General features: G+C 56.1%; 2 protein-coding genes across 9 annotated transcripts in view; one reads left to right on the top strand and one right to left on the bottom strand.

Moving 5' to 3' along the window:
• Window positions 1–2,245, top strand: part of GTPBP1 (GTP binding protein 1) — a 31,664-nt gene extending 29,419 nt beyond the window's left edge. The window contains exon 11 of one of the 3 annotated variants that reach the window (XR_012418728.1): window positions 118–2,245. Coding sequence is in view for 2 of the 3 variants with exons in the window: in XM_074003750.1 (XP_073859851.1) it covers window positions 118–195 (78 nt within the window). In the remaining variant the exon portion in view is untranslated. The remainder of the gene's footprint in view (window positions 1–117) is intronic. The other 2 variants (XM_074003750.1, XM_005567266.5) reach the window with 2 other exon arrangements.
• On the bottom strand, window positions 563–22,440 carry SUN2 (Sad1 and UNC84 domain containing 2). Of its 6 annotated transcripts, none has more exons than XM_005567273.4 (18): window positions 22,201–22,440; window positions 18,957–19,115; window positions 17,273–17,448; window positions 16,960–17,097; window positions 16,323–16,481; window positions 15,864–15,957; window positions 14,818–14,888; window positions 11,821–11,945; window positions 8,452–8,706; window positions 7,640–7,717; window positions 7,150–7,193; window positions 6,386–6,551; window positions 5,838–6,059; window positions 5,460–5,544; window positions 4,995–5,110; window positions 4,710–4,877; window positions 4,296–4,388; window positions 563–2,242 (listed from the first exon to the last, which is right to left on the bottom strand). In XM_005567273.4, the coding sequence occupies exons 2-18, from the start codon at window positions 19,076–19,078 to the stop codon at window positions 2,129–2,131; spliced, it is 2,226 nt and encodes a 741-aa protein (XP_005567330.3). In that variant the 5' UTR covers window positions 19,079–19,115; window positions 22,201–22,440; the 3' UTR covers window positions 563–2,128. The 6 variants fall into 6 exon arrangements, with proteins under 6 accessions (XP_005567330.3, XP_015312674.3, XP_065378188.1 ...); XM_015457188.3 differs by having other exon boundaries at window positions 16,323–16,418; XM_065522116.1 differs by lacking the exon at window positions 22,201–22,440 and adding an exon at window positions 21,485–21,588.
• Window positions 22,441–22,799: the final 359 nt, after the last annotated feature.

Here is a 22,799-nt window from a genome sequence, read left to right as displayed (position 1 = left end):
TAGAACCACCCGAACCAGGTCTGGGGAGCTATCTGTGGGAAAGGTCAGGGCCTGTTTTTCTCCTCGACTTGGCAGCTGCTGGCTGTTCAAGGGACCTACCTCCTTGTCCCTTCCCAGCCACAGGTCCAAGAGGCAAACAGCGAATTCCCATGGAGGAGAATCACTGTACTCCAAGCGGACATGGCCGGTAGGTAAGTGTAACTTTTTCTGCTGCTGTTCAGTGGCACTGAGAGACAGGAAGGCACCCCCCCGCCACCCCGCCACACCCTTTGCGATGGGGCTATCAATGACAGCTAATAAAGCCACCTCACTTCTTCCTCATGCCAGCCCTTAACCCACAGACACTGGAGGAGGCCTGCGCCAGGCCCCGCCCCCACCACAACTGGGCTTTAGCTGAAAGTTGTGGGTGTCTGAACTTTAGGAATAAGTCTTCGGTGACATTCATGCGGCCAAGAATCCATTTCCTCATCTGCCCAAGAGCAGCTGCCCTAGGTGATGTGCAAAGGTCATTTCCTCTTCTGCCCAAGAGCAGGTGCCCTAGGTAATATGCAAAAGCCACATGTAGGCCACATCCCACAGCTCTTGGGCATCATTTATTTTTTGCATAGGCATAAATTAGGATCTGGAGATAAAAAACTTAAGAACCAATAGTGCAGCATTTGTGACAGAAGAGCGCAAAACAAAGCCTGGCTGCCTCGGGATGGAGCAGGTGCAGCCTCACCACCACTGCATCCAGCCTCATGCTCCAGAGTGGATTTGAGGCTCGGCACTGCAGTGAAGGGGCCTGCCTGCCTTTTTGCCCCTTCCCCGCAGCCGGACCACCAGACACAGCTGGAACCAGTGCCCCAGGCCCCTCTCCATGACCAGGAACAAGAAACTGAGTATCACCCAGTGCCCCACAGAACGGGGCTAGGAATCAAGCCCTTAGCTTTTCAGTTAGAAAAACAGACCTTGAAAAATATATACATAATACAGTGGGGCCTGCTGGCTCTAAGAGTCCCCTCCTCCCCCTTCCCCACCCAGGGTAACTTCTGCCAGCCTCTTCCCCCAGCCCCCACCAACTGCCCCACAGAGAACAAACCAGAAGGGCCACTACCTGAACAAGAGCTGCAAGAGCCCAAGGGGGCAGCCTGAGCAGAGGGCCCCTACATCAGGGCCTGGTTAGATCGGGGAGGCCAGTGCAGACAGACCTCCCACCCCGATACCCTGAACGTCCCCACGAGAGCCCAGGAGTTCCATGCTCCCCACTCTTCTTGCTAACCCCAGATGCTAATGGCCCCAAAGACAGGTCTAGGTCTCTGTATCCCAGGAGAATGTGGAAAGCAAGCTTGGGCACTGGCAGGTCCTAGCAGGAATGGGGAGCAGGGTGCTCCCAACCTAGCATCAGGAGAGAGAAAAGCAACGACTGTCCCCAGCAGAGGGGAAGCCTACAGGGTTGGCCCTGGGCCCCTTAGAAGATCACAGGAGCCAGTCCCCTTTAGGGCACAAGAAGCGCCATGGCGCACTGCTACTCTACCCGGGACAAATACTTTTTGTCGAAGGCCTTCAGGCACCCTGTGGTTCAGGCTTCCCTAAGTGGAGGGCACTAAACTTGTAGGAGAGCTGGGCAGCTCTACATCAGGCGCTTCCTACCTGGGGAAAGTCCCATCCTGCCCTGGAGCTGAGCACCCTCCTCCCAGAGGGCCTCGCTTCCCTGCCCCGGGGCAGAGGCAGCTCACCTAGTCTAGGCCCTAGCTCGCCCCTCCCACAGCCCTGGCACCTGCTTCATCCATAGGCCTCCCTGCAGCAGCTCCCGGGCACCAGCCCCCAACCCCAGGCAACACCAGTCAGGTCTCACCTCTCCCAACGTCCCAGACCCCCACGATATGCTACATATATACACACTCCCAGGATGGGAAGCAGACGCCACGGGCACGGAGGGAAGGAAGAAGGAAGCTGCTGGATCCTGCTGACCTCCTCGGGCCAGCTGCTGCTCAGTAGACTCTGCCCATCCTTCTCATCTGCATGGGGCCACAGGCTCCTCTCTTGTGCTCCTGGAAGTCAGAGCGCCGAGCAAGCGTGTGGGGGAAGCGGTGGGGTGCTGTTCACCCACTCCCAGGTGGCTGGCAGCAGGCACCAGAAAGCGGGGCTAGTGGGCAGGCTCCCCATGCACTCTGAAGCGGTAGATGCAGGTGTACTCAGGGTGGCCCCAGTTAGTCAGGATCCGCAGCTCCACCACCTGGTATGTGGCCATCGAAGGGGCCTGGGTAGAGAAGAAAGGGATTAAGAGCATCAGAGACCTGAGGCCTCACTGACAGACAAGGTGGGAAGGGGAGACAGCCTCGCCTAGGGCCAGATGGCTCCCCTGCTCCTCCCCTGGGGCTCTGAAGAGAACCGGGCTCCGATCTTTAGTCTCCCAAGCAGTGTTTCCAGCCAGTGGGCTGAGGGGCCACCTGTAGCATGATTCATCTGAAGCCGGAATGAATTCATCCACAATCGCTTTTTTATTGTGATCAACAGATAGAACCACCTTCATAGAGGGCTTATAGATGCTGATGTGTGGCACACTTGATTCCTTTCTCAAGTGACCATCAGGCCTCTGTCTAGCGACAGCGTTGGGAATAGTGTTAGCAGCATATCTTACCTGGGCAGATGCCACAGGCCTATCATACTGCTGGCTGTCCCTTCTCTCTGGCACATCATTCTGTCCTCTACCCTGTTTTTTTTTGAGACAGGGTCTTGCTCTGTCGCCCAGGCTGGAGTTGCAGTGGTGTGATCACAGTTCACTGCCTCAACCTTCTGGGCTCAAGGGTTAGCCTCCCCAGTAGCTGCGACCACAGGTGCCCGCCAACGCACCCGGCTAAATTTTTTTTTTTTTTTTTTTTTTTGAGACGGAGTCTCGCTCTGTCGCCCAGGCTGGAGTGCAGTGGCCAGATCTCAGCTCACTGCAAGCTCCGCCTCCCGGGTTCCCGCCATTCTCCTGCCTCAGCCTCCCGAGTAGCTGGGACCACAGGCGCCGCCACCTCGCCCACCTAATTTGTGTTTTTAGTAGAGACGGGGTTTCGCCGTGTTAGCCAGGATGGTCTCGATCTCCTGACCTTGTGATCCGCCCGTCTCGGCCTCCCAAAGTGCTGGGATTACAGGCTTGAGCCACCGCGCCCGGCCAGCACCTGGCTAAATTTTTAAACATTTTTTGTAGAGATGGGATCTCACTGTGTTCACCAGGCTGGTCTTGAACTCCTGGGCTCAAGCAATCCCCTTGCCTTGGCCTTGCAAAGTGCTGGGATTACAGGCATGAGCCACCTCTTCTGGTCTCTATACTTTCCTAAAGAGAAATCCCAACCTCTCTCAAAGCCTAGTTGCCACCTCAGAGCTGATGACAAGTCAGTTCTTTCTGGCTCCCCTGACAGCTCCACCGGACTGTCCCATAGGTGCTTCAGACTCAGCCAGACCTGCTCCCTGCTCCGCATCAGCCCCCTTCCCAGTTGCTTCTTCCTCCCACCCCATCCAACCTGACATTCACGACCCTCCCTGATACTTCTTTGTCCTCAATCCCAGCGCCCCTCTCCCCCACCTATCCTGTTCTGGCTGCTTCCCCGCAACCACTTCCTGACGAGTCTCCCAGGCCCAGGCTCGCCCCCTTTGAGTCATATAGTGATGTTAGTCAAATGGACACAGCTTTGTCACCTGAAGCACAGCACTGCCTCCCCCAGGCCCCTGAGGGCTGAATTCCTGCCTCTGCGGCCTCCTCTTCCTGCCCCTGTCCCTTGCAACCCAATTTTTCACTCCAGGACGCCCCCGGTGTGGGGCTTAGGCCACTGGTTTGTTCAAATGCAGGCTCTTGGGTCCTGTCAGCCCTAAGGAACCATAGTCTCCTGGGGTGGAGCTGGGAATCTGCATTTCTAACTGACCTAGGAGATCCAATGCCCACTGAAGTCTCAGCCACGTGCACTGCCTGAGGCCCCAGCTGGCCTTGGGAGAATGCCCGCGCCCTGGCACGTGCTGGCGGTGGCCCCTCAGATGCCTCTCCCAGCCTTTCTCTCCTGGCCACCCAACCCCTCCTGTGTAAAGCCTGCCTAGGTGTCCTTTTCCAGGAAGCTTCCCCTATGCTGCCCTTCTGGAAGGTGCCTTCCCCTGTGCTGACATCTGCAGGATGCGCTTTACACCCCATTTGGATGTCACATCTTGAGCTGTGGGAAAGGAGGGCAGGGCTTCCCTCTCTGAACCCCATGCCCAGCAGGGTAAGTGTCCAGGGAGCGCCTGCTGCCTGGATGGGCAGTTTGCGCTGCTTTTGCTAGCACAGCAGAATCCCGTACCTGAAAGTGAAACGTCTGAATAGGCTCGCCGTCCTGATCGTAAGTGAACTTGCCAAGGAGTGTCCCCTCCTGCTGCAGGTCTTCATCAAACCCCTGCAAAGAGAGCGAAGGGAAGTGGGGAGGGGCTGGAGCAGGGAGAACACCCCTCCCCACTCCAGTGCCTGCTCCTCCCAGCCAGCAGGTCAGGCACTAGCGTGGCCTATGACAAGTCACTTAACTCTCTTTGGAGGCCAGTTTCTGCCTCCAAAGCCTGAGGTAACATGGACTGAAGCGCTGTCTCCCACCCTGGCTCCTCCCTTCCAAATCCACTCCCCTCCCTCCCAGTCCAAGGGTGACCCTGACTTGATCCTCAGTAGAGAGGCCCACAGGATCCTCCTGCAGCTCCTCTGGCCCCACCACGGGACAGATACTCACAAAGATGGCGAAGTCCTTGGGAGCACTGGAGATGGTGCTGTTGGGTGACAAGGCCTTGGGCACATGCTCTAAGGTAACAGCTGTGGGGCGGATGCGAGCAGAGAGGCGGACCACGGCGAAGCCCTGGGGCCCCTGGAAGGCCCAGCAGTTGCCTGGGTGCACATCTGGCTGGAGGAGCAGAAAGTCATGTCAGACAGGGCCCTGAGTCTAGCTCTTGCTGAGCCCGGATGGGACCGGCCCCCAGTGTGCTCAGAGCCGCTGCTACTGTGCTTGCCGGGTGCCCACCTGCAGGATGACTCGGGGTGACTGGGAGTGGTACCACAGGGGGATGCCGAAGAGGCTGAGGAGGGCCGTCTTGGTCTCGTAGGTCTCGGAACATCGGGTGCTGATGACGCTGGCCCCTGAGACAGGAGAGGAAGGCAGGGTGAACTCCCGCACGGCAGGAGGGCCCAGCTCAGGCCACTGGCTGTCTCCTCGCGGAGGGTGGATGGCAGATGCCCCAAGCCTAGTCTTTAACCCTAACCCAGATGCCCAGAGCAGCTTTAAAGGTCAGCCTCTCCCCAGCCCAGGATGGTGCTCGGTACGTCCCGACTTCCCTGAATTGCCACCTGCCTTGTGGGGGTTCTAGGTTGGGTAACCTGCTGATCCTGAGCTTTGCTTGCTCTGCCCCACCACCAACCTGGTAGGTGCCAGGGGACTGGCCATTGTGGGGCCCAGGACAAGGCAAAGCGAGGAAAGCAGGGTACGTACCTCCTGACTCCAGGGCGTAGTCCGCCAGCCCGATGCGGTCTTCACTGTAGCGCTGCAGGGCCTGCTTCACGATGCGGTGCACCTGCTGCAATGCGGGCACCAGGAGACAGTTGTGGCAGGGAGCAGACACGTCCCCTGTCACCTCGTGGCCGTGGGCCAAGGACCCATGGGCTGACCCCTTCTAGGCTTGCACTGTGCTGGTGCCCAGGCAGATGTGGGCACACTGCCACCCACCCATGCCGGCCCCACAGCATGCAGAGCCTCCTGCTTGGCACTTCCATCGTGGAACCTGCCAGGGAGCTGGCAGTGTGGGACTGTCCAGGGCTCCCAGGGAGGAGAGCTGTGGGTGGGTGTGTGGAGGGGGCATGTGGGCCTCACCTCCTCTGTCACTCCAATCACACCTTCTTTCTGCAGTGTCATGCCCAGGGAGGCTGCGGCTTCCCTGGCCGACTTGCCCTGCATCTCTGCCACATGGGTGAGGATCTTGCTCTCCAGCTCTCGAAGCTGAGCTTGCATCTCCTCTCTCTGAAGGAGCCCCACGCGGCCCCCTCCACCTCGGGCAAGGAACTGACTGATCCAGGCTGGGAACTGAGATTCCACCTAAGGGAACCAAAAAGGGTGTCACCCTGGGGGGCTTGCAGGGACAGCAGGAGCTGCTATGACAGGGTCAGTGCTTAGCTGGATAGCAGAGATAGGGTAGGAGGGAGGCCACTGGAGGAGAGTTATAAACACTCTCCATGGGCACTGACAGAAAAACAGGAAGAATGCCTGTCAATGAGAGCCCACATGTGCCAAGGCCAGCACCACAGTCTCTTGGGCATAACAGAGGCTGCAGGGGCAAGGGGTGCCTGCTTTGCAGGCCCCAGGACATGTGGTCTCAGAGGAGGAGGAGAGGGACCAGCAGGGCCCTGGTGGTTCCCACTCACGTCGTCCCGCACGGCCTGGATCTGCTGGGGCAGCAAGCCCACTTCATCTGCTACTAAGCTCTGCTTCAGCGCCAGAGCCGCCAGCTCCTGCTGCAGGCCGGCCAGCTGGTCCTCCAGCCGCCTCAGCTCCTTCACAGAGCTCTCCCGGAAGGACTCCTGGGTCATGCTGGTCCCAGAGAGAGAAAAGTAAGCCTCAGATCTCTTTGGTGGGAGGTAAGGCCACAGCGAAGAAGAAAGAGGACCCCCTAGTGGATTCCTGTCCTGACAGCGGGTGTCCAGCACTCATCATGAACCTGAGAAGGGGCAAGGCCTCTCCTGGGGGTTCTGGCTGCAGAACACAGTGCAGGTGCCCAGGAACTGGCCTGCCTGTGCCAAGGAGCTAATTCTGAGCCTGCTCCCTTTCTGAGCCCAGAGTCCATAATTTACTCTGCCTCAGCCTCTCACATCTTCCACAAGCATGGACATCTGGGGCATGAGAAGGCGGTTATGTGAGGCTGTAAGAAAGGATGCTATGTCTATAAATGAATCCAGGTCCTCTCACAGGGCCTGCCCCCCGCCCTCAGGACCCCCCTGCTAACCTCCATGGCACCTCAAAGACAGGCCCTGGACAGGGGTCCTGAGCTGGGCTTCAGCCCCTCCCCACAACCCTCTGCTTGGCAAGACAATCAGAACTCTCTGCTCTGGGGCTCTGCTCCCCAGTCCTGCCTGGAGAGTGGGTGGGACTGGGGAGGAGCAGGCCGAGGCTAGCTGGTGGTACCCAGTACCTTTGCCACTCTGACTTCAGCTGCTGGATGCGAGCTTCGGACTCCTGTGTAGGAAGAAGAGACAAACACAAGAAATGCCCAGCTCAGAAATTGGTGTTCCAGAGTAGGATCTGCTGTCTGTTAGCGTCTTTGCTTAACCACACCCCTGCCCAAGGTGTGGTTGCTGACCCCTGCAGCAAAAATCAAACTGGCCTCCTGGTCAAAGCCCTCATGAGTCTCATCCACGTCTAACATACTGAGGTATCCGTTCACCCACACTCAGCACGTGCACACCAGCATGGCAGGCCGCTGTGCCCTGGCACACCCCAGGGAGCCCCTGCGCAGCTCTCCAACTAAGGGGTCAGGGGTCAAACAGAGAAGTCAGAGGAGGGCACACCCCTCCCTATGCAACACCCAAGCAGTCCCTTTGGAAGGGCTGAGGGGTCCGAGGTGAACATGTTGGATGGGGTCAGGACCCGGTCACAGGCCCTGAGTGCCCAAGCCCACTGACCTGGGAGGCCCGGACGATCTTCTTGAAGAGGTCTTCTGAGTCTTGCTGATGCTCTGCTCTCAGGGCAGACAGTTCTTCCTGTCAGACAGCAGTGAGAGGACAGGTCTGACAGAGTCATGTTTATAGGGACCCTTATGACTAGGAAGTGGTGGAACTGGAATTCAGACAAGGTGTTTGCTTCCAAAGCCCTGGCCGGCTCTCAGCCTTCAGACTACATTGCTTCTCTGAACCACGCAAGACTCCTGCTTCATCTCCACTGCACACCTGTGTGGTGTCAGGCACCATGCTGGGGCCTTCTACTCACACAGCTCACTATAGGGGTGGGGGAGACACGATGGCCTCCATCAAAGAGGAGGAAACTGAGGCTTAGAGAAGGTGAGGAAGCCTGGCGTGGTGGCTCATGCCTGTAATCCCAGGACTTTGGGAGACTTTGGGGAGATTGAGTTCAGGAATTCGAGACCAGCCTGGCCAACATGGTGAAACCCTGTCTCTACTAAAAATACAAAAAAATTAGCTGGATGTGGTGGTGCACGCCTGTAATCCAGCTACTCGGGAGGCTGAGGCAGGAGAATCACTTGAACCCGGGAGGCACAGGTTGCAGTGAGTCGAGATCAGGCCACTACACTCCAGGCTGGGTGACAGAGTGAGACCTTGTCTCCAAAAAAAAAAAAGAAGAAAAAGAGAAGGGGATTAACTGCCAAATGGCAGAGCTGTCTGATCCCAAATGGCACTTGTTCTCTCTCTTGCTGGCCACCTTCAGGCGTTCCTAGGGGTGTCACCCACCTCCCACCCTGAGGTATTCCGCCTCCTACCTGGATGCGAGCAGCAGCTTCCCTGCGGAAATCCTCCTTCAGGGCAGCCTCACGGCGGCTCACCAGCCCCTCCAGCAGTGCCAGGGTGTCTTCGTGGCTCAGGCCACCACCGCCTCCCTGGCCAGGAGCCCCTTGCCGCAGCTCCAGACGTTCCAGCCGCATGGCCTCCTTCTGCCAGTTGGAGGAAAATTCAGCAGCAAGAGCTTCCAGACGCCGCTCCAGCGAGTGTACTCGGGACATAACACGCTGCTCAGCCTGGCAGGGCGGAGAGAGAGCCACTGAGTGAGGGACCCTTGGATGACAGTGCTTCCCAAAGACCACCCTGACACAGCCAACACAGGAAGAAAGGGAAAAGATTCCAGAGATATTCCAGCATAAGTCCATGCAGGGCCAGCTGGAGCTCATAGGCAGGGGCTGCCGACCTCTGAGCTGGGGGTGCCGGGAGCCGGGGATCACTGGGTGCTGGTCACAGAGGAGGGTCCCTGAGGACACAGTACAGAAGTCTGATCCCAGAGGAGGAAGGAAGGTGGGCTGGGGAGAAGGTCTGAGTGCAGTGACGGTCCAAGAGGAGGACTGGAAGCTTCAGGATGGCTGCAGGGGGCCATGGACCCTGCTGGCCTGAAACTCACTCCTTCCCCGCCTCCTGCAGGGGCAGGGGAGCCAGGGCTGTGAGTTCAGCCTGTGCACTCTCAATGGCTTTCACTCTTTTCCTAGGCAACTATGGCTAAGAGACAGAATAATTGGAAAATATGTTCTTTTTCCTCTTTAGCAGGATGCCCCACAGAGAAAATTGAATAAATGTCATTTGGACTGAGGGTGGCATTTGATAGTGTGTCATGAATTTGAGAACGTTGTTGGCTTAACAACAAAATCATTGCCAAGAGAAGTGATAAAAACTGTCAAATAAAGGGCAGGGAGCTACTGAGCAGCAGAGGTTCTGAGTTTTAGAAATTTTGGTTTTTAAATAGGCGCTACATTTGCATGACTCAAAAAGCACACAAACAGGCTGGATGTGGTGGCTCACGCCTGTAATCGCAGCACTTTGTGAGGCCGAGGCTGATGGATCACCTGAGGTCAGAAGTTCGAGACCAGCCTGGCCAATATGGGGAAACCCTGTCTCTACTAAATATACAAAAATTAGCTGGGGATAGTAGCAGGCTCCTATAATCCCAGCTACTCAGGAGGCTGAGGCAGGAGAATCGCTTGAACCCGGGAGGCGGAGGTTGTAGTGAGATGAAATCGTGCCACTGTGCTTTAGTTTGGGCAACAAGAGCAAGACTCTGTCTCAAAAAAAAAAAAAAAAAAGCCCACAGAAACCAGCAAAAAATCCTCTGCCCCATCCCCCTAGTTGCCTCACCACCAGCCCCACCCAGACCAGGAAGCTGTTTTTATTTTAACTTCATGCAAATGTTGCTAATACAAGATATATTATTATTATTTTTTTACTCACTCTTTTTTTTACAGAAGAGATGGCTCTGAAATTGAACTGTATTTAATGTCTTTAATGGTGAAAAAAGGAAAAGTCATAGATGACATATCATTATTTTGTAAAATAATAAGATCATGGTCTGGTACTCACTTTGGCAGCACATATAATAAAATTGGAAAGATCATGGTCTGGAAAGTAATATATACAAAAATAGATGGTTAAACATATGATACTGGTTGGATGCGGTGGCTCACGCCTGTAATCCCAGCACTTTGGGAGGCCAAGGTGGGTGGACCATGAGGTCAGGAGATAGAGACCATCCTGGCCAACATGGTGAAACCCTGTCTCTACTGAAAATAAAAAAATTAGCTGGGCATGGTGGCACGCGCCTGTAGTCCCAGCTACTCGGGAGGCTGAGGCAGGAGAACCGCTTGAACCCAGGAGGTGGAGGCTGTAGTGAGCCGAGATCGTGCCACTGCACTCCAGCCTGGGTGACAGAGCAAGCCTCTGTCTCAAAAAAAAAAAAAAAAAAAAAAAAGTAAAAAGTGATAACATGCCAGGTGCAGTGACTCATGCCTGTAATCCCAGCACTTTGGAAGGCTGAGGCAGGAGGAGTGCTTGAAGCCAGGAGTTCAAGACCAGCCTGGACAACATAGTGAGACCCTGTCTCTACGAAAATTTTTAAAAAAAATTAGACAGACATGGTGATGCACACCTGTAGTCCTAGCTACTTGGCAGGCTGATGTAGGAGGATCGCTTGAGCCTGGGAGTTCAAGGTTACAATGAGTTATGATTGCACCACTGCACTCCAGCCTGGACAACAGAATGAGACCCTGTCTCAAACAATTTTTGAATGAATAATAAAAATATGATGCCAAGTTAAATTCAGTGAGGTGTAAGTGCAAGTCAAATAACTATAATTAGAAAATGAAGAGTTTTATTAAAAATACAGACAGGGACTCACTGTGTTGCCTAGGTTAGTCTCGAACTCCTGGCCTTAAGTGATCCTCCCACCTTGGCCTCCAAAGTGCTGAGATTACAGGTGTGAGCCACCAGGCCTGGCCTAGAGGTTTAAATTGTCAGTATCAGGACCTATGCTCACCTTGCTTTCTGGTTATGCTAACTGCAGGCTCCTTGAGGGCACAGCCTGGGCCTGATCCATCTGACTCTGGCAGATTATAAAAATGGCCACTATTCCTCACTTCTCCCTGCAGCCGCACCTCTGCCATGCGACCTTGTGCGTTCTCTTGCTGAGAGGTGAAGTCTATTTCCCTCTCCTTGAATCTGGATTTGGCTCTGAGATTTGCTGTAGCCAACAGAATGTGGTGGGAGTGATGGTGTACTGGTTCTGGATCAAGGCCTCAAAGGTCTGGCTGCCTTGGTTCTCTCTTGAAACCCTGCCTGGGTGTGGTAAGAAACAGCTGGGGCTAGCCTGCCGGGTGAGCAAAGTGCACATGGAGTATAGCTGTCCTAGGCAAGGGCCTCAGCCAGCTGGCCCCCAGCTGACCCTGCCAGCCAACTGCAGACAGACAGATCCACACAGGCAAGTACGAGCCCAGCCAAGATTGCTTCTCTTTTCTCAGACCAGAAAGACCACCCAGATAACCCACAGACTCATGAACTAATCAAATGCTTGTAGTTTTAAGCCACTGCTTTTAGGGGAGGATTATCTGTGGTAAGAGGTAACTGACTGGGATATTACCTTAGTCATAGAAGGTGCTCAGTAACTATTCGTGAAACAGTATCAAAAAGGAACAAAGTAGACAAGACAATTTTTTGGATTCCTTTTCTTTCTGTTTTCTGTGCTTCGTAGGGTGGCAACTAACAGTTCGCCTCAGCTTTGTGTATACGGTGTGAGGCAGGCTGAGGGCGCACCCACCACTTTCACTGTCACCTAATTATTGCTAAACTTTTGGGAGCTACCACCCTTAGAGACTCACCTGGAAATGTGACGAGTCTCTGGATTCCCAGCCCTCATCCTGCCTCCTGCTGTCCTTCGCTGCCCACCAGGAAACCAAAGCAGGGTGGAATGTCTGCAGCCCATAGGGGTAGAAATACCAAGCGCCTGTGCACAGGGGAGAGGGTGTTACCCTAGCTGGGCCTCCAGCAAGAGGCACGTGCCAAGGAGGATGGCTGCCTGATCCCTGCCAGCGCTCGTGGCCTGTCCCACTCGTGGAGCTGTGCCCTTCCAGAAGCATCAGAGGGATGCAGATGCCCCCATTCTCTGAGGGGGCAACTTCCACCCGACAACCTCAGAGAAATTCATTCTCACACTCCCGCGGGAATCCTTCATCTTTCTATAAATGGGAAAACTTGGAGGAAACATTTTGAACGAGTTAGGGATGATCCAGGGTACAGCCCAGAGGATCTGATGGTGGTTCTCAGCCCTGTCTGGACGTCAGAATCACCTGGGGAGCTTTTAGTACCACCAGGTCTGGCCCTGCCCTCCGAAGAGCAAGCTAATTGGCCTGGGGTGGGGCCCCTGTTTAGATGGGTTTGTAAACCTCCCTGGTGACTGTCATGGGCTGCCATGGCTGAGAATCACTGAAACAGAAAGCACCACCCCCTCTAAGAGAGGCTGCTCGCTGCCCAGACATGAGCACCAAGCTGCAGCCACACAGACATGTTCGTTCTGTTGTCAGGGCCATCTGTTTGAGACCTGTTTACTCCTGAGCTCTGGGGCAGGTGGCGGGGGAGTGGGAGAGGGAGGGCTTTCTGTCCTGATAAACCTCCATTTGCTACTCAAGCACCAGCGGTTGGCAGGTGCAAAAGGAAGCTCATGCTCGTGGGGCTTGAAGTCCAGCGTGGACATGGCCCTCATGCACACGCTCCCTGAACAGGTCACTCAGCCCCCTCCACTCGCATTTCCACGTGATAGGTTCACAGCACCGACTACAGCAACCCCACGAGGCCACGGTGAAGCTCAAATTAAACTGAGATAATGCATAGGAAAGTGCTCTCTGGGTACATTGCTATGCAATTATAAAGAATCACTGGGCCAGGCGCGGTGGCTCATGCCTGTAATCCCAGCACTTTGGGAGTCCGAGGCGGGCAGATCACAAGGTCAGGAGACCGAGACCATGGTGAAACCCTGTCTCTACTAAAAATACAAAAAATTAGCCAGGCACGGTGGCGGGCACCTGTAGTCCCAGCTACTCAGGAAGCTGAGGCAGGAGAATGGCGTGAACCTGGGAGGCGGAGCTTGCAGTGAGCCAAGATTACGCCACTGCACTCCAGCCTGGGTGACAGAACGAGACTCCGTCTCAAAATAATAATAATAATAATAATCACTGACTGGGCGCGGTGGCTCAGGCCTGTAATCCCAGCACTTTGGGAAGCCGAGGGAGGTGGATCACTTGAGGTCAGGAGTTTGAGACCAGACTGGCCAACATGGCGAAACTCTGTCTCTACTAAAAATATAAAAATTAGCTGGGTGTGGTGGCATGCACCTGTAATCCCAGCTACTCGGGAGGCTGAGGCAGGAGAATTGCTTGAACCCAGGAGGCAGAGGTTGCAGTGAGCCAAGATTGTGCCACTGAACTTGAGCCTGAGCGACAGAGCAAAACTCTGTCTCAAAAAAAGGGAAGCATTATTATTATTTTAAGGGTGGTGCTCAGTTTCCACTGGATATGAAACAGCTGTTCTTGTAATAGCAAACACAAAAAGGAAGCTAACTTTTGGAAAAGTGTTGTACCCTGTTATTAATAAAAGAAATACAAGTTAAATGATATTAAGCTTATTAAACGAACTCTCAAGAGATAATAAAACACAATCTTTAATTGGTACAGTCATTAAAATTGAGCTGAGAGTCACACAGGCAATTCATATGAAACTAGCAAAGCTGTCAAGTGAAAAGCTGAACACAAAATGCCTATATAAACAAGAAAGGGCTGGGTGCAGTGGCTCACACCTGTAATCCCAACACTTTGGGAGGCCAAGGCGGGTGGATCACTTGAGGTCAGGAGTTCGAGACCAGCCTGGCCAACATGGTAAAACCCCCGTCTCTACTAAAAATACAAAAAATTAGCCGTGAATGGTACTGCGTGCCTGTAATCCCAGCTACTTGGGAGGCTGAGGTGGGAGGATCACCTGAGCTCAGAAGGTCAAGGCTGCAGTGAGCTGTGTTCATGCCACTGCACTTCAGCCTAGGTGACAGAGCAAGACTTTGTCTCAAAACAAACAAAAAACCAAGGCAGGCCTGTGCTAGCGCCTGGGATGATTCAGGGCAGCTGGTAAGTGACTGGTGTAAAAAGAGACACTTATGGCCGGGCGCGGTGGCTCATGCCTGTAATCCCAGCACTTTGGGAGGCCAAAGCGGGCGGATCACCTGAGGTCAGGAGTTCGAGACCAGCCTGACCAACATGGAGAAACCCCATCTCTACTAAAAATACAAAATTAGCTGGGTGTGTTGGCACATGCCTGTAATCCCAGCTACTCGGGAGGCTGAGGCAGGAGAATCACTTGAACCTGAGAGGTGGAGGCTGTAGTGAGCTGAGATCGTGCCATTGCACTCCAGCCTGGGCAACAAGAGCAAAACTCCGTCCAAAAAAAAAAAAAAGCATGTATTTCCCTTTGCTGCTTCATTGTTTTTACTTTAAAGACAGCTCAAGATTTAACTTCATCTTGTAAAAGTAACTCCCTCACAGCCGATGTCCCTGTTGGAGTGGAGGGAGGATGACTGCTAATGATAACGGGAGGGCATCCCACTCTTCACCCAATGCTGCAGCACTAGGGTGTGCTCCTGCCCAGGGCGGCGCAAAGGACGCTCAGGAGAGGTGGGGAGGGTCATGCAGAGATGATCCAGGGTCCAGAACTCAGGCCCTGCCCAGGCACGGGCTCACCCCACCCCATCCTGCCCCTTCCCTGCCTGCCAAGGGTCACCACCCTCTGGTGAACACATCTCCGTGCCTCCCTCCGCTCTCCCCAGGCAGGCTTACCATACGTCAGGCACGTCAGCAAGAGCAGCGGCAGCAGGAACCAGAGGAACGTCTTCAGGGACGAGAAGCGCCTAGACCACATGGAAGGGCAGGACAGGGGAGGCAGAGGTGTGAGGGGAGCTCCAGGCCTCCACGTTCCACCCAGGGAGTACCCTGAGATGTTTTCCTGGGTGCTGAACTAGAGCTAAGGAGGATAGCTTTGAGCTTCTCACCATGCCAGGGCCAGCCTGGACACATCAGAGCCTTTCCTGCTGGGCAGGTCTTAGAGTGATGGGACAATTTTTACTGAATTTTACTGATGTTATTAAAAATAGTGTGGTCTTTGAAAAACTCGAAAATTTTTATTTGGACAGGTCCTCTAAGTATGCAAATATAGAAAAAAAGTAACTCCTTAAATAATAACAAGGAACCTGTTTGGTGACACAAACCCATCCTTGCCCCTTGTTTCAGTGTGGCCAGCTGTCCTCTCTGCCCAGACCTGGACTGTGGCCAGAGGGATCCTGACTTCTGGGTTCCATGTTCTTTCTTCTGCCAAGTCCTGGTTCTGCTGGTTTAGGGACTTGGGGAATGAACCCATAGCATCCTCAGGCAGAGCCTCTTTGTGGCTCTGACCATGAGTGGGGAACTCGGGGTGTTAGACTGTCCCAGGCCCAGGAAGGAAGATGGACTTTCTGGGAAACCCCACTTCTTGCCTGGAGTCAGTGGGCCTCCCCTGCAGGAGGAAAGCCATCATGTGTCTGAGAGCCAGGCACAGCTGGACGAGGGTGGTGTTTAGTTGAATGTGTCCAAGAAGAAACAATCCGTGCTCTGGAATCCTGCCTCGAAGGGCTATCGATTTGGGGAGAAAAACCTGAAAACCTGACTCTGAGTCTATCCTCTGTCAGGCTGGGGTGGGCTGTGGGGAGGCTACGCCGTGATCACTAATAAAAGGTCCAGGGAAACTGGGGAAAACCCTCAGAGAATCGAACATTATAGGTTGACACACTTTATCAGTCCCTTCACCCCAGGGCCTTGTGATTGATTGGCAAGGGTGGAGTCTCGCTCACCTGGTTAAAACGAAGACGTCAAGGAGGGAGGCAGCTGTGGTCAGGCGGTACCAGGTGGTGCCAGCCCACCAGTAGAGAAGTCTGAAGAGCCGGCCTAGAAGAATGACCATCAAGCCTAAGGCTCCACATGGTGGTTGGGGGCACCACTCCCTTGTCCCGTCTGTCGTCCTCCCTGCCCCCACCCCACCCCCACCTGCCAGTATGCCTCTGTCCTGCCCTACCAGGACCCAGCTCCTGGGATCCCACCTGCTCACACCCTCTGTCCTGCTCTGCAGCTGCTCCTTCCCTTCCACGCGAGGGGGTCCCCACAGCCCTGGGCTCCCAGTGATTATTCTAGAATGACCTTTCCCCGACAGTCCTACAGTCTCTCTGCATGGGCAGGATGCCCAACTGCAGAGAGATGGGTAAGAAAGCACTACCACCAAGAATGGAAGTAACTGGGCACGGCTTGCAGCCCACCTGGCGAAGTGGCCACCATCCAGAGTAAGGAGCCCGCCCGTGAGACGGCGTTCCAGAGCCGTGAGCCGGAACTCTGCTGGTCCGCGTCCGAGTAGCCTGCGGGGAACGAGGACACTGGCTCAGCCTCTGTCACTTTCAAGCCTCCTCCTTCACTGTCTTCTGTGAGCCAAGACCAGAAGTCACCTATCCTCCTTCACATCCCCGCAGCCCCACACAGACCATTCCGTTTCCTCTGACAGCTTCCTGTTGGCATCCCTCTCCTCACCAGCCACCCCTCAAGCTTCTGTTCAGAACTAGATGATGGGGTCTGACCTGCACACCACTCAGAATGACTGAGCACCCACCGTGTGTGGAGCCCCACGGGAAAGTGCTGGAATGGGCCTGAATGCAAGGGTGTTGGCCTTAGGTCGCCACAGACTTGTGGGGTGGGGAGGACAGAGAAGTGAGGGGCGGTCACAGCCTAGGGCGCCAGGGGCCACCGCAGGCCAGGCTGGAGCGCATCCAGCGCCAGGCGTGGGAGAGGCAGTGTGCCTGCCACATGCTGCCCTCTCTCCAGCTCCCCGGGGCTCTCCGCCCAGCCTTCCTGAGGCTTCCCAGCAGCCTCGGATCTGCTCGGGAGGGAGGAAGCATCACCTACCCATGTAGTCGTCCTCAGAGGAGTAGCCCGAAGAAGAGCCCAGGAAGTCCTCGGCGGCCTTGCGCCCCACGAGCCCGCTGGCCCTGCTGCTCTCCGAGCCGCCTGTGCCTCTCCTCCTCCGCACCCGCAGGTCCTCGCCTGTGCAGGGAAGAACCAGGGGCTCTTCTGGGCCTCCAAGAGCTTCTGAAAAGTGGGGCCTGGGCAGAGAGGTGCTCTGAGGAGGGAATCCCGGGGACTGCAGGGGACACTGTGAGGAGTATCTCGCAGGAGGTGGAGGAAGCAAAGCCCCAGGAGAAGAGGGCTCCACACTCACCCCAGTCGGCATCACCGTGCAGTTCCTCCAGGGCGCTCCTGGGCGGGAACGCGGTGCCGATGTAGGACTCACGGACCAGCGACTCACTGTAGTAGGAGGTGTGTGCATCAGAGGATGGGCCCAGCTGTGGTGCTGGGGACAGGCGCTTCATGTTGCTGGATTTCCTCTTCAAGGTCCTGTGGGACAACCGAGAGGGCAGAGGCAGGGAGCAGGGAGGTGAGCCCAGCCAGAAGCATGAAGGAAAGCCACAGCCTGCAGCCCTGCCTAGTGCAGGTTCCCTTGTTGCTAGGCAACTTGCAGCTGCCATTCCCCTGACTCTTCCAATGCTGGCACTTCCTCTCCTGTTATCTCTGAATCTCACCAGCAGATGGGCAAGACAGGGAGCGGCAGCTAGGGATGGAGCCAGATTCAAACTTTATAACCCACTGAAACCAGACAGACCTGGCCTGGCCTCGGAGCTAGCCAAAGCCTCAGGGCCTGTCCTCAGGCCCCATGTCTGTGAGAGGCCTCAGGGCCTGTCCTCTGGGCCCCACGTCTGTGAGAGGCCTCAGGGCCTGTCCTCTGGGCCCCACGTCTGTGAGAGGCCTCAGGGCCTGTCCTCTGGGCCCCACGTCTGTGAGAGGCCTCAGGGCCTGTCCTCTGGGCCCCACGTCTGTGAGAGGCCTCAGGGCCTGTCCTCTGGGCCCCATGTCTGTGAGAGGCCTCAGGGCCTGTCCTCTGGCCCCATGTCTGTGAGAGGCCTCAGGGCCTGTCCTCTGGGCCCCATGTCTGTGAGAGGCCTCAGGGCCTGTCCTCTGGGCCCCATGTCTGTGAGAGGCCTCAGGGCCTGTCCTCGGGCCCCATGTCTGTGAGAGGCCTCAGGGCCTGTCCTCGGGCCCCATGTCTGTGAGAGGGGCAGGACAACCAGGCAGCTGCCGCTGCAGCCCATTTCCCAGTGGCCTGAGGACTTGCGCCTGTCCTCAGCTGTGTCGCTGGCCAGCTGCTGAGGCCGGACAGGTGGCGAGACATGCGGGCGTGGGGCCAGGAAGGATGGTAAGGCTGACACGCCCGTCCAGAGCAGAGGGGGTTCCTGTGAGCCCAGCCTGCAGTTTTGGGGTTTCCGGCCTGGCTTATGCTTGAAGCTGCCTCTCTCCACTTCCTGTTTTCTTTGTTTCCTTTTTTTTTTGAGATTGAGATGGAGTTTCGCTCTTGTCGCCCAGGCTGGAGTGCAATGCCATGATCTCGGCTCACTGAAACCTCCACCTCCCAGGTTCAAGCGATCCTCCTGCCTCAGCCTCCTGAGTAGCTGGGATTACAGCTGCCCACCACCACGCCCAGCTAATTTTTGTATTTTTAGTAGAGACAGGGTTTCACTATGTTGGTCAGGCTCAGGTGATCCACCCACCTTGGCCTCCCAAAGAGCTGGCATTACAGGTGTGAGCCGCCGCGCCCGGCCTACCACTTCCTGTTTTCTAAGCATCAGGGCAGCAGCCCGGCTCACAGTCGCGGGGAGAAGAAGGGGTGCTGCGTGCTCATACACATTAAGCAAGGCAGGACCCCCTTGACCGGGGGCCCACGTCCTTCGATCTCTGTCCATGAAGGTTGCAACAAGAAGGCAGGGCGATGGCTGGACTAGAGGGCGTGCGGGCAGTGACCAAAAGCATGTGGGGTCGCCAGGGGCTGTGGCACTCCCTTGGGTCCCTACCTGAGAGGACTATCTTTAAACAGGGTGCTCTGGCTCCCGGCCACTGAGCTCCCTCCGCTGCTGCTGCTGCCGTCATCGTCACCCTGGGAGTAGCGCGTGAGGCGCTGGCTTCTTCGGGACATGATGAGGTGGGATGTGGACTCTTCCCCTGAAGAGAATCTAAGGAGAGAGAGGAGGAGGAGGACTGGATGTGAGGCCTGGGGCTGTCCCCAGCTCCCCTCTGGAGGAGGTGGAATGGAGGCATCACCTCACAGCCGAGAACAGACCATCCCCCGACCCCTGGCATTCAGTCTAAACAGCCCTGATGGGGGGCAAGGCAGGGATCTGTGAAGCACCCCCGCACTGTGCATTGGCTGGAGTCGTGCCCGGCCTGGGGCTCACTTAGTGACTCTGGAGCCTCTTCCAGGGCGCTTTCCACAGGCTTCCCAATTTTCAGTTTCCTTGTCTTTATCCTTCATGGTGCTGAGCTCCGCACAAGCCAGAACTGGGTCTTCCTCGACCTCTAACAAGTAGCAGAGACTCTGGCACGTGACAGGCACCTGCAAACTTCTGGTCACTGCCTGCACGCCCGGTCGTCCAGCCATCCCACCTGCCTTCTCCCTAAAGACTTCTCCCAGTCTCGCTCTAGCTGTGTCCCTTTGCTGACATACGCTCGTTGATCGAGGGCCCCAGCGAACCTTGATGGAAAACCTTCCCCATGTAGACCCCACCTATGTTCTTCTTCTTTTTTTTTTTTTGAGACAGAGTCTCGCTCTGCTGCCCAGGCTGGAGTGCAGTGGTGCAATCTCGGCTCACTGCAACCTCTACCTTCCCGGTTCAAGTGATTCTCCTGCCTCAGATTCCCAAGTGGCTGGGATTACAGGTGTGCGCCACTGTGACCAGCTAATTTTTGTATTTTTAGTAGAGAGGAGATTTCGCCATGTTGGCCACGCTGCTCTCAAACTCCTGACCTCAGGTGATCCACCCACCTCGGCTTCCTAAAGTACTGGGATTACAGGCATGAGCCACCACGCTCAGTCAAAAGCATTTTTCTTTTTTCTCTTTTTTATAGTAGAGACGGGGTTTCACCAGGTTGGCCAGGCTCCCACCTATGTCCTAATGGTGCTCGCACTCTGTCCCCATGGTGCACATTGTGCTGCCACATCTTGGTAAGATGATGATAAAATGTAAGTGTCTGCTGGGTCCAGGCTCCTTGTATACCCCATTTATGATCATTAGAAGCAAGGTAGGTATCATGACTCCCATTTACAAGGGAAGAACCTGGACACTGAGGCAATGGGTAACTTGCGTACAGTCCCCAGCCTGTAAGTGACAAAGCCAGGGTTTCGGCTCAGCTCTGACAGGCTGTAGGGCCTGGGTCTTTCTACTCAGCCATAAAGTTTTCCAGTTGTTTCAGGAATGTATTGAAGATTCTAGAATCTTTTTTAGCCCCACACATGTGCAAAACAAGGCTGTATACAAACTTGTTACACAACAAATATCTGGTAGCAAACTAACAAAATAGGGAGGAGGAGGGCAGCATGAGTTACAGTCAGTGCCGGTCACCACATGGGGCAGAGATCAAGGCTCTGGAATTGATAATGAGGACAAAGGAAGCCAGAGTGCAAAGATCTGGCAAAAGGTGGCATTCTGTGACTGGAGGCAGATTAATGAACCGCTAAGGTCTAGACACCCAAATTCAAAGTCCTCGACTGCCAACATGAGGAGTCTCAACGTTAGTGCCTCCGCTGGCCTGTATGACAAAGTCACTTGAGAATTCCTAGCACTTGCTTGTGACTTTTGATCACTTCTAATATTCCTGGTTGATACTTAAATGACCCGTTCTCTGGGTTGCGTGGCAGGTATAGAAGTACACTTCCCAACCCAGGCTGCAGAAACCCGAAGGTCTGGTTAGTCCAGCTAGAAAGTCCTCCTCTGAAACACAAGCAGCCTCATGTCCTGGCCTTCTTGGCGTCTTCCCAGGTCAGATGCCCATCTGGCATCCCCCCCTACTTTAGCTGGTGTTGGAAAAGGGACCGATTGGTAGTACAAAAAGCAGGAAGTTGGCCTGGGTCCTTGTGTCTATTCCTGTCCTTATAAGGTAATCCCCCCTCCCTGCCCTGGCCTGTGCCACCCCTACCTGAAGCCTCCAGCTGCCCACACAGGGACTCCTCTTAGCCCCTGTCCTGCTGAAGGAGGTGACACCTTTGCCCAGAGCAGAAACAAGGCGACATGTTTATACCATACCCAAGCTGCTGCTGGGAAGAACTAAATATTCTGATGGGGGTTGAGTGGGGAGTGCTGAAACTGTCAGCACCCGCCTCTGCCCTCCCAGAACTCCCAGAGATGCCTCTTAGTCTTTCCTGAGGTATCCTGGCATCACAAAACAGCTTACCACTGAGTCTGGGTTTCACAAGATGAAAAAGGTCGAGGCCCCATTCTCCAAAACAAGAAGTGAGCCTCTAGGAGCTGAAATCTACTACTGGGCATCAGAACAGACACCACCCCCGCCCCACCTCCTCCCCAACAATCAGTTAAGAAACGCTCACCTAAAGCATCCTTCCCCACTTCTCAGCTGGGCGACATGCTTTTCTCAATTCCGCCCTTCCCCATCACAAACATCTCCATCCATCTTCAGACTTAACCCAGATCTGGGGCATCTTCCTCGTGACATTTCCACTCCCTGGGCACAGTCAGGCCACACGCCCTTGTGGGACGTGCCAAACGGCCGGTGCTAACTCCCCCTGCCTTCATTCCCACAGGCCGAACCTGCAGAAATTGTCACCAAAGGCGCGCCTTCAAGGCTCTGTAAGTCACACCGCGGCCCCCATTGCTTTGTTTTGTTTTGTTTTGTTTTAGAACTGAACAAAACAGGCCTTCCTCCGAGGCCCTGAGTTCTGACAGGCAGAGGCTGGGAACTGCCTGTCCCTGGAAACCGCTTGTCTGGCACAAAACCCGTAGACGCTGCCCGGGGCCGGGTTGGGGCAGCCGGCCTTTGCCCTCCTCCTCCCGGGAGGCTGCCCGGGAAGTCTCGCCCGCAGACACCGCCCTCCCGGCTGACCAGTGGCGCGGCGGGCGCGGCGGGGGCCGGGAGGTGAGTCACGGCGCGGGCCGCGGACCCGGGTGGGGACTGGAGCCGGCCCAGCGCGGCCCGGAGAGGAGGAAGCAGGCCTGGTCGGGCGGCCCCGCCCAAGCGGCCCGACGGTGACCCGGGGTCAGGCCAGCCCGCGGCCCCTCACCCTCTCCTGCGCTCGCCCGCACTCACCTGCTGCCGCGGCGGCTCCTAACCCGGCCGGGGGCGTTCGAGGCCCGCCCGCCGCCGGGGCGCGCCCCCTTTCCGCGTGGGGATCCCGCGGGCGGTGCTCCGCGCAGGGCGAGACGGCGGCCGGGCCCCGGGCGCGCGGGCACGCGAAGAGCGGCGACGCGGGACGACGCAGGCGGGCGGACAATGCGGCCGGCGGAAGCCCGCGCTGCGCGAGTGGGGCCGGGCGGCGCGCGTGTGGCCGACTGTGTATGTGTGCGCCTGTCAGTCAACGCTGACAGGCCGCAGCCCATTGGCCAGGCCCTGCCGGCCGTTGCCGCCCACCGCCGCCACCCATTGGCCGGTTTGAACACAAAGCCCCGGCTCGCCCCGCCCTCGCGTGGGCCCAGCTGCCCGGCACGCTCAGCCTAGGAGTCCGCGCGTGGGAGGCGCTGAGCGGGCGGGGACCCCCAGGCCGCGGGAAGACGCGACGGGAGGCTGTGCTGGGGCTCGGGCTCGGCAGGGCACTGGACTCCAGATCTGGAGGCTCAGAGCTCCTGAGACCGCTCCGAGCGCCCCCACGCGCGCCCGCAGGCTGGCTCACAAGGCCGGCGTCCGAGGGA

The sequence above is a fragment of the Macaca fascicularis genome, chromosome 10, assembly GCF_037993035.2.
Source record: "Macaca fascicularis isolate 582-1 chromosome 10, T2T-MFA8v1.1".
Taxonomy (NCBI): Eukaryota; Metazoa; Chordata; class Mammalia; order Primates; family Cercopithecidae; genus Macaca; species Macaca fascicularis.
Note: the sequence above shows the minus strand (reverse complement) of the source record. Positions and strands in the feature narration are given on the sequence as shown.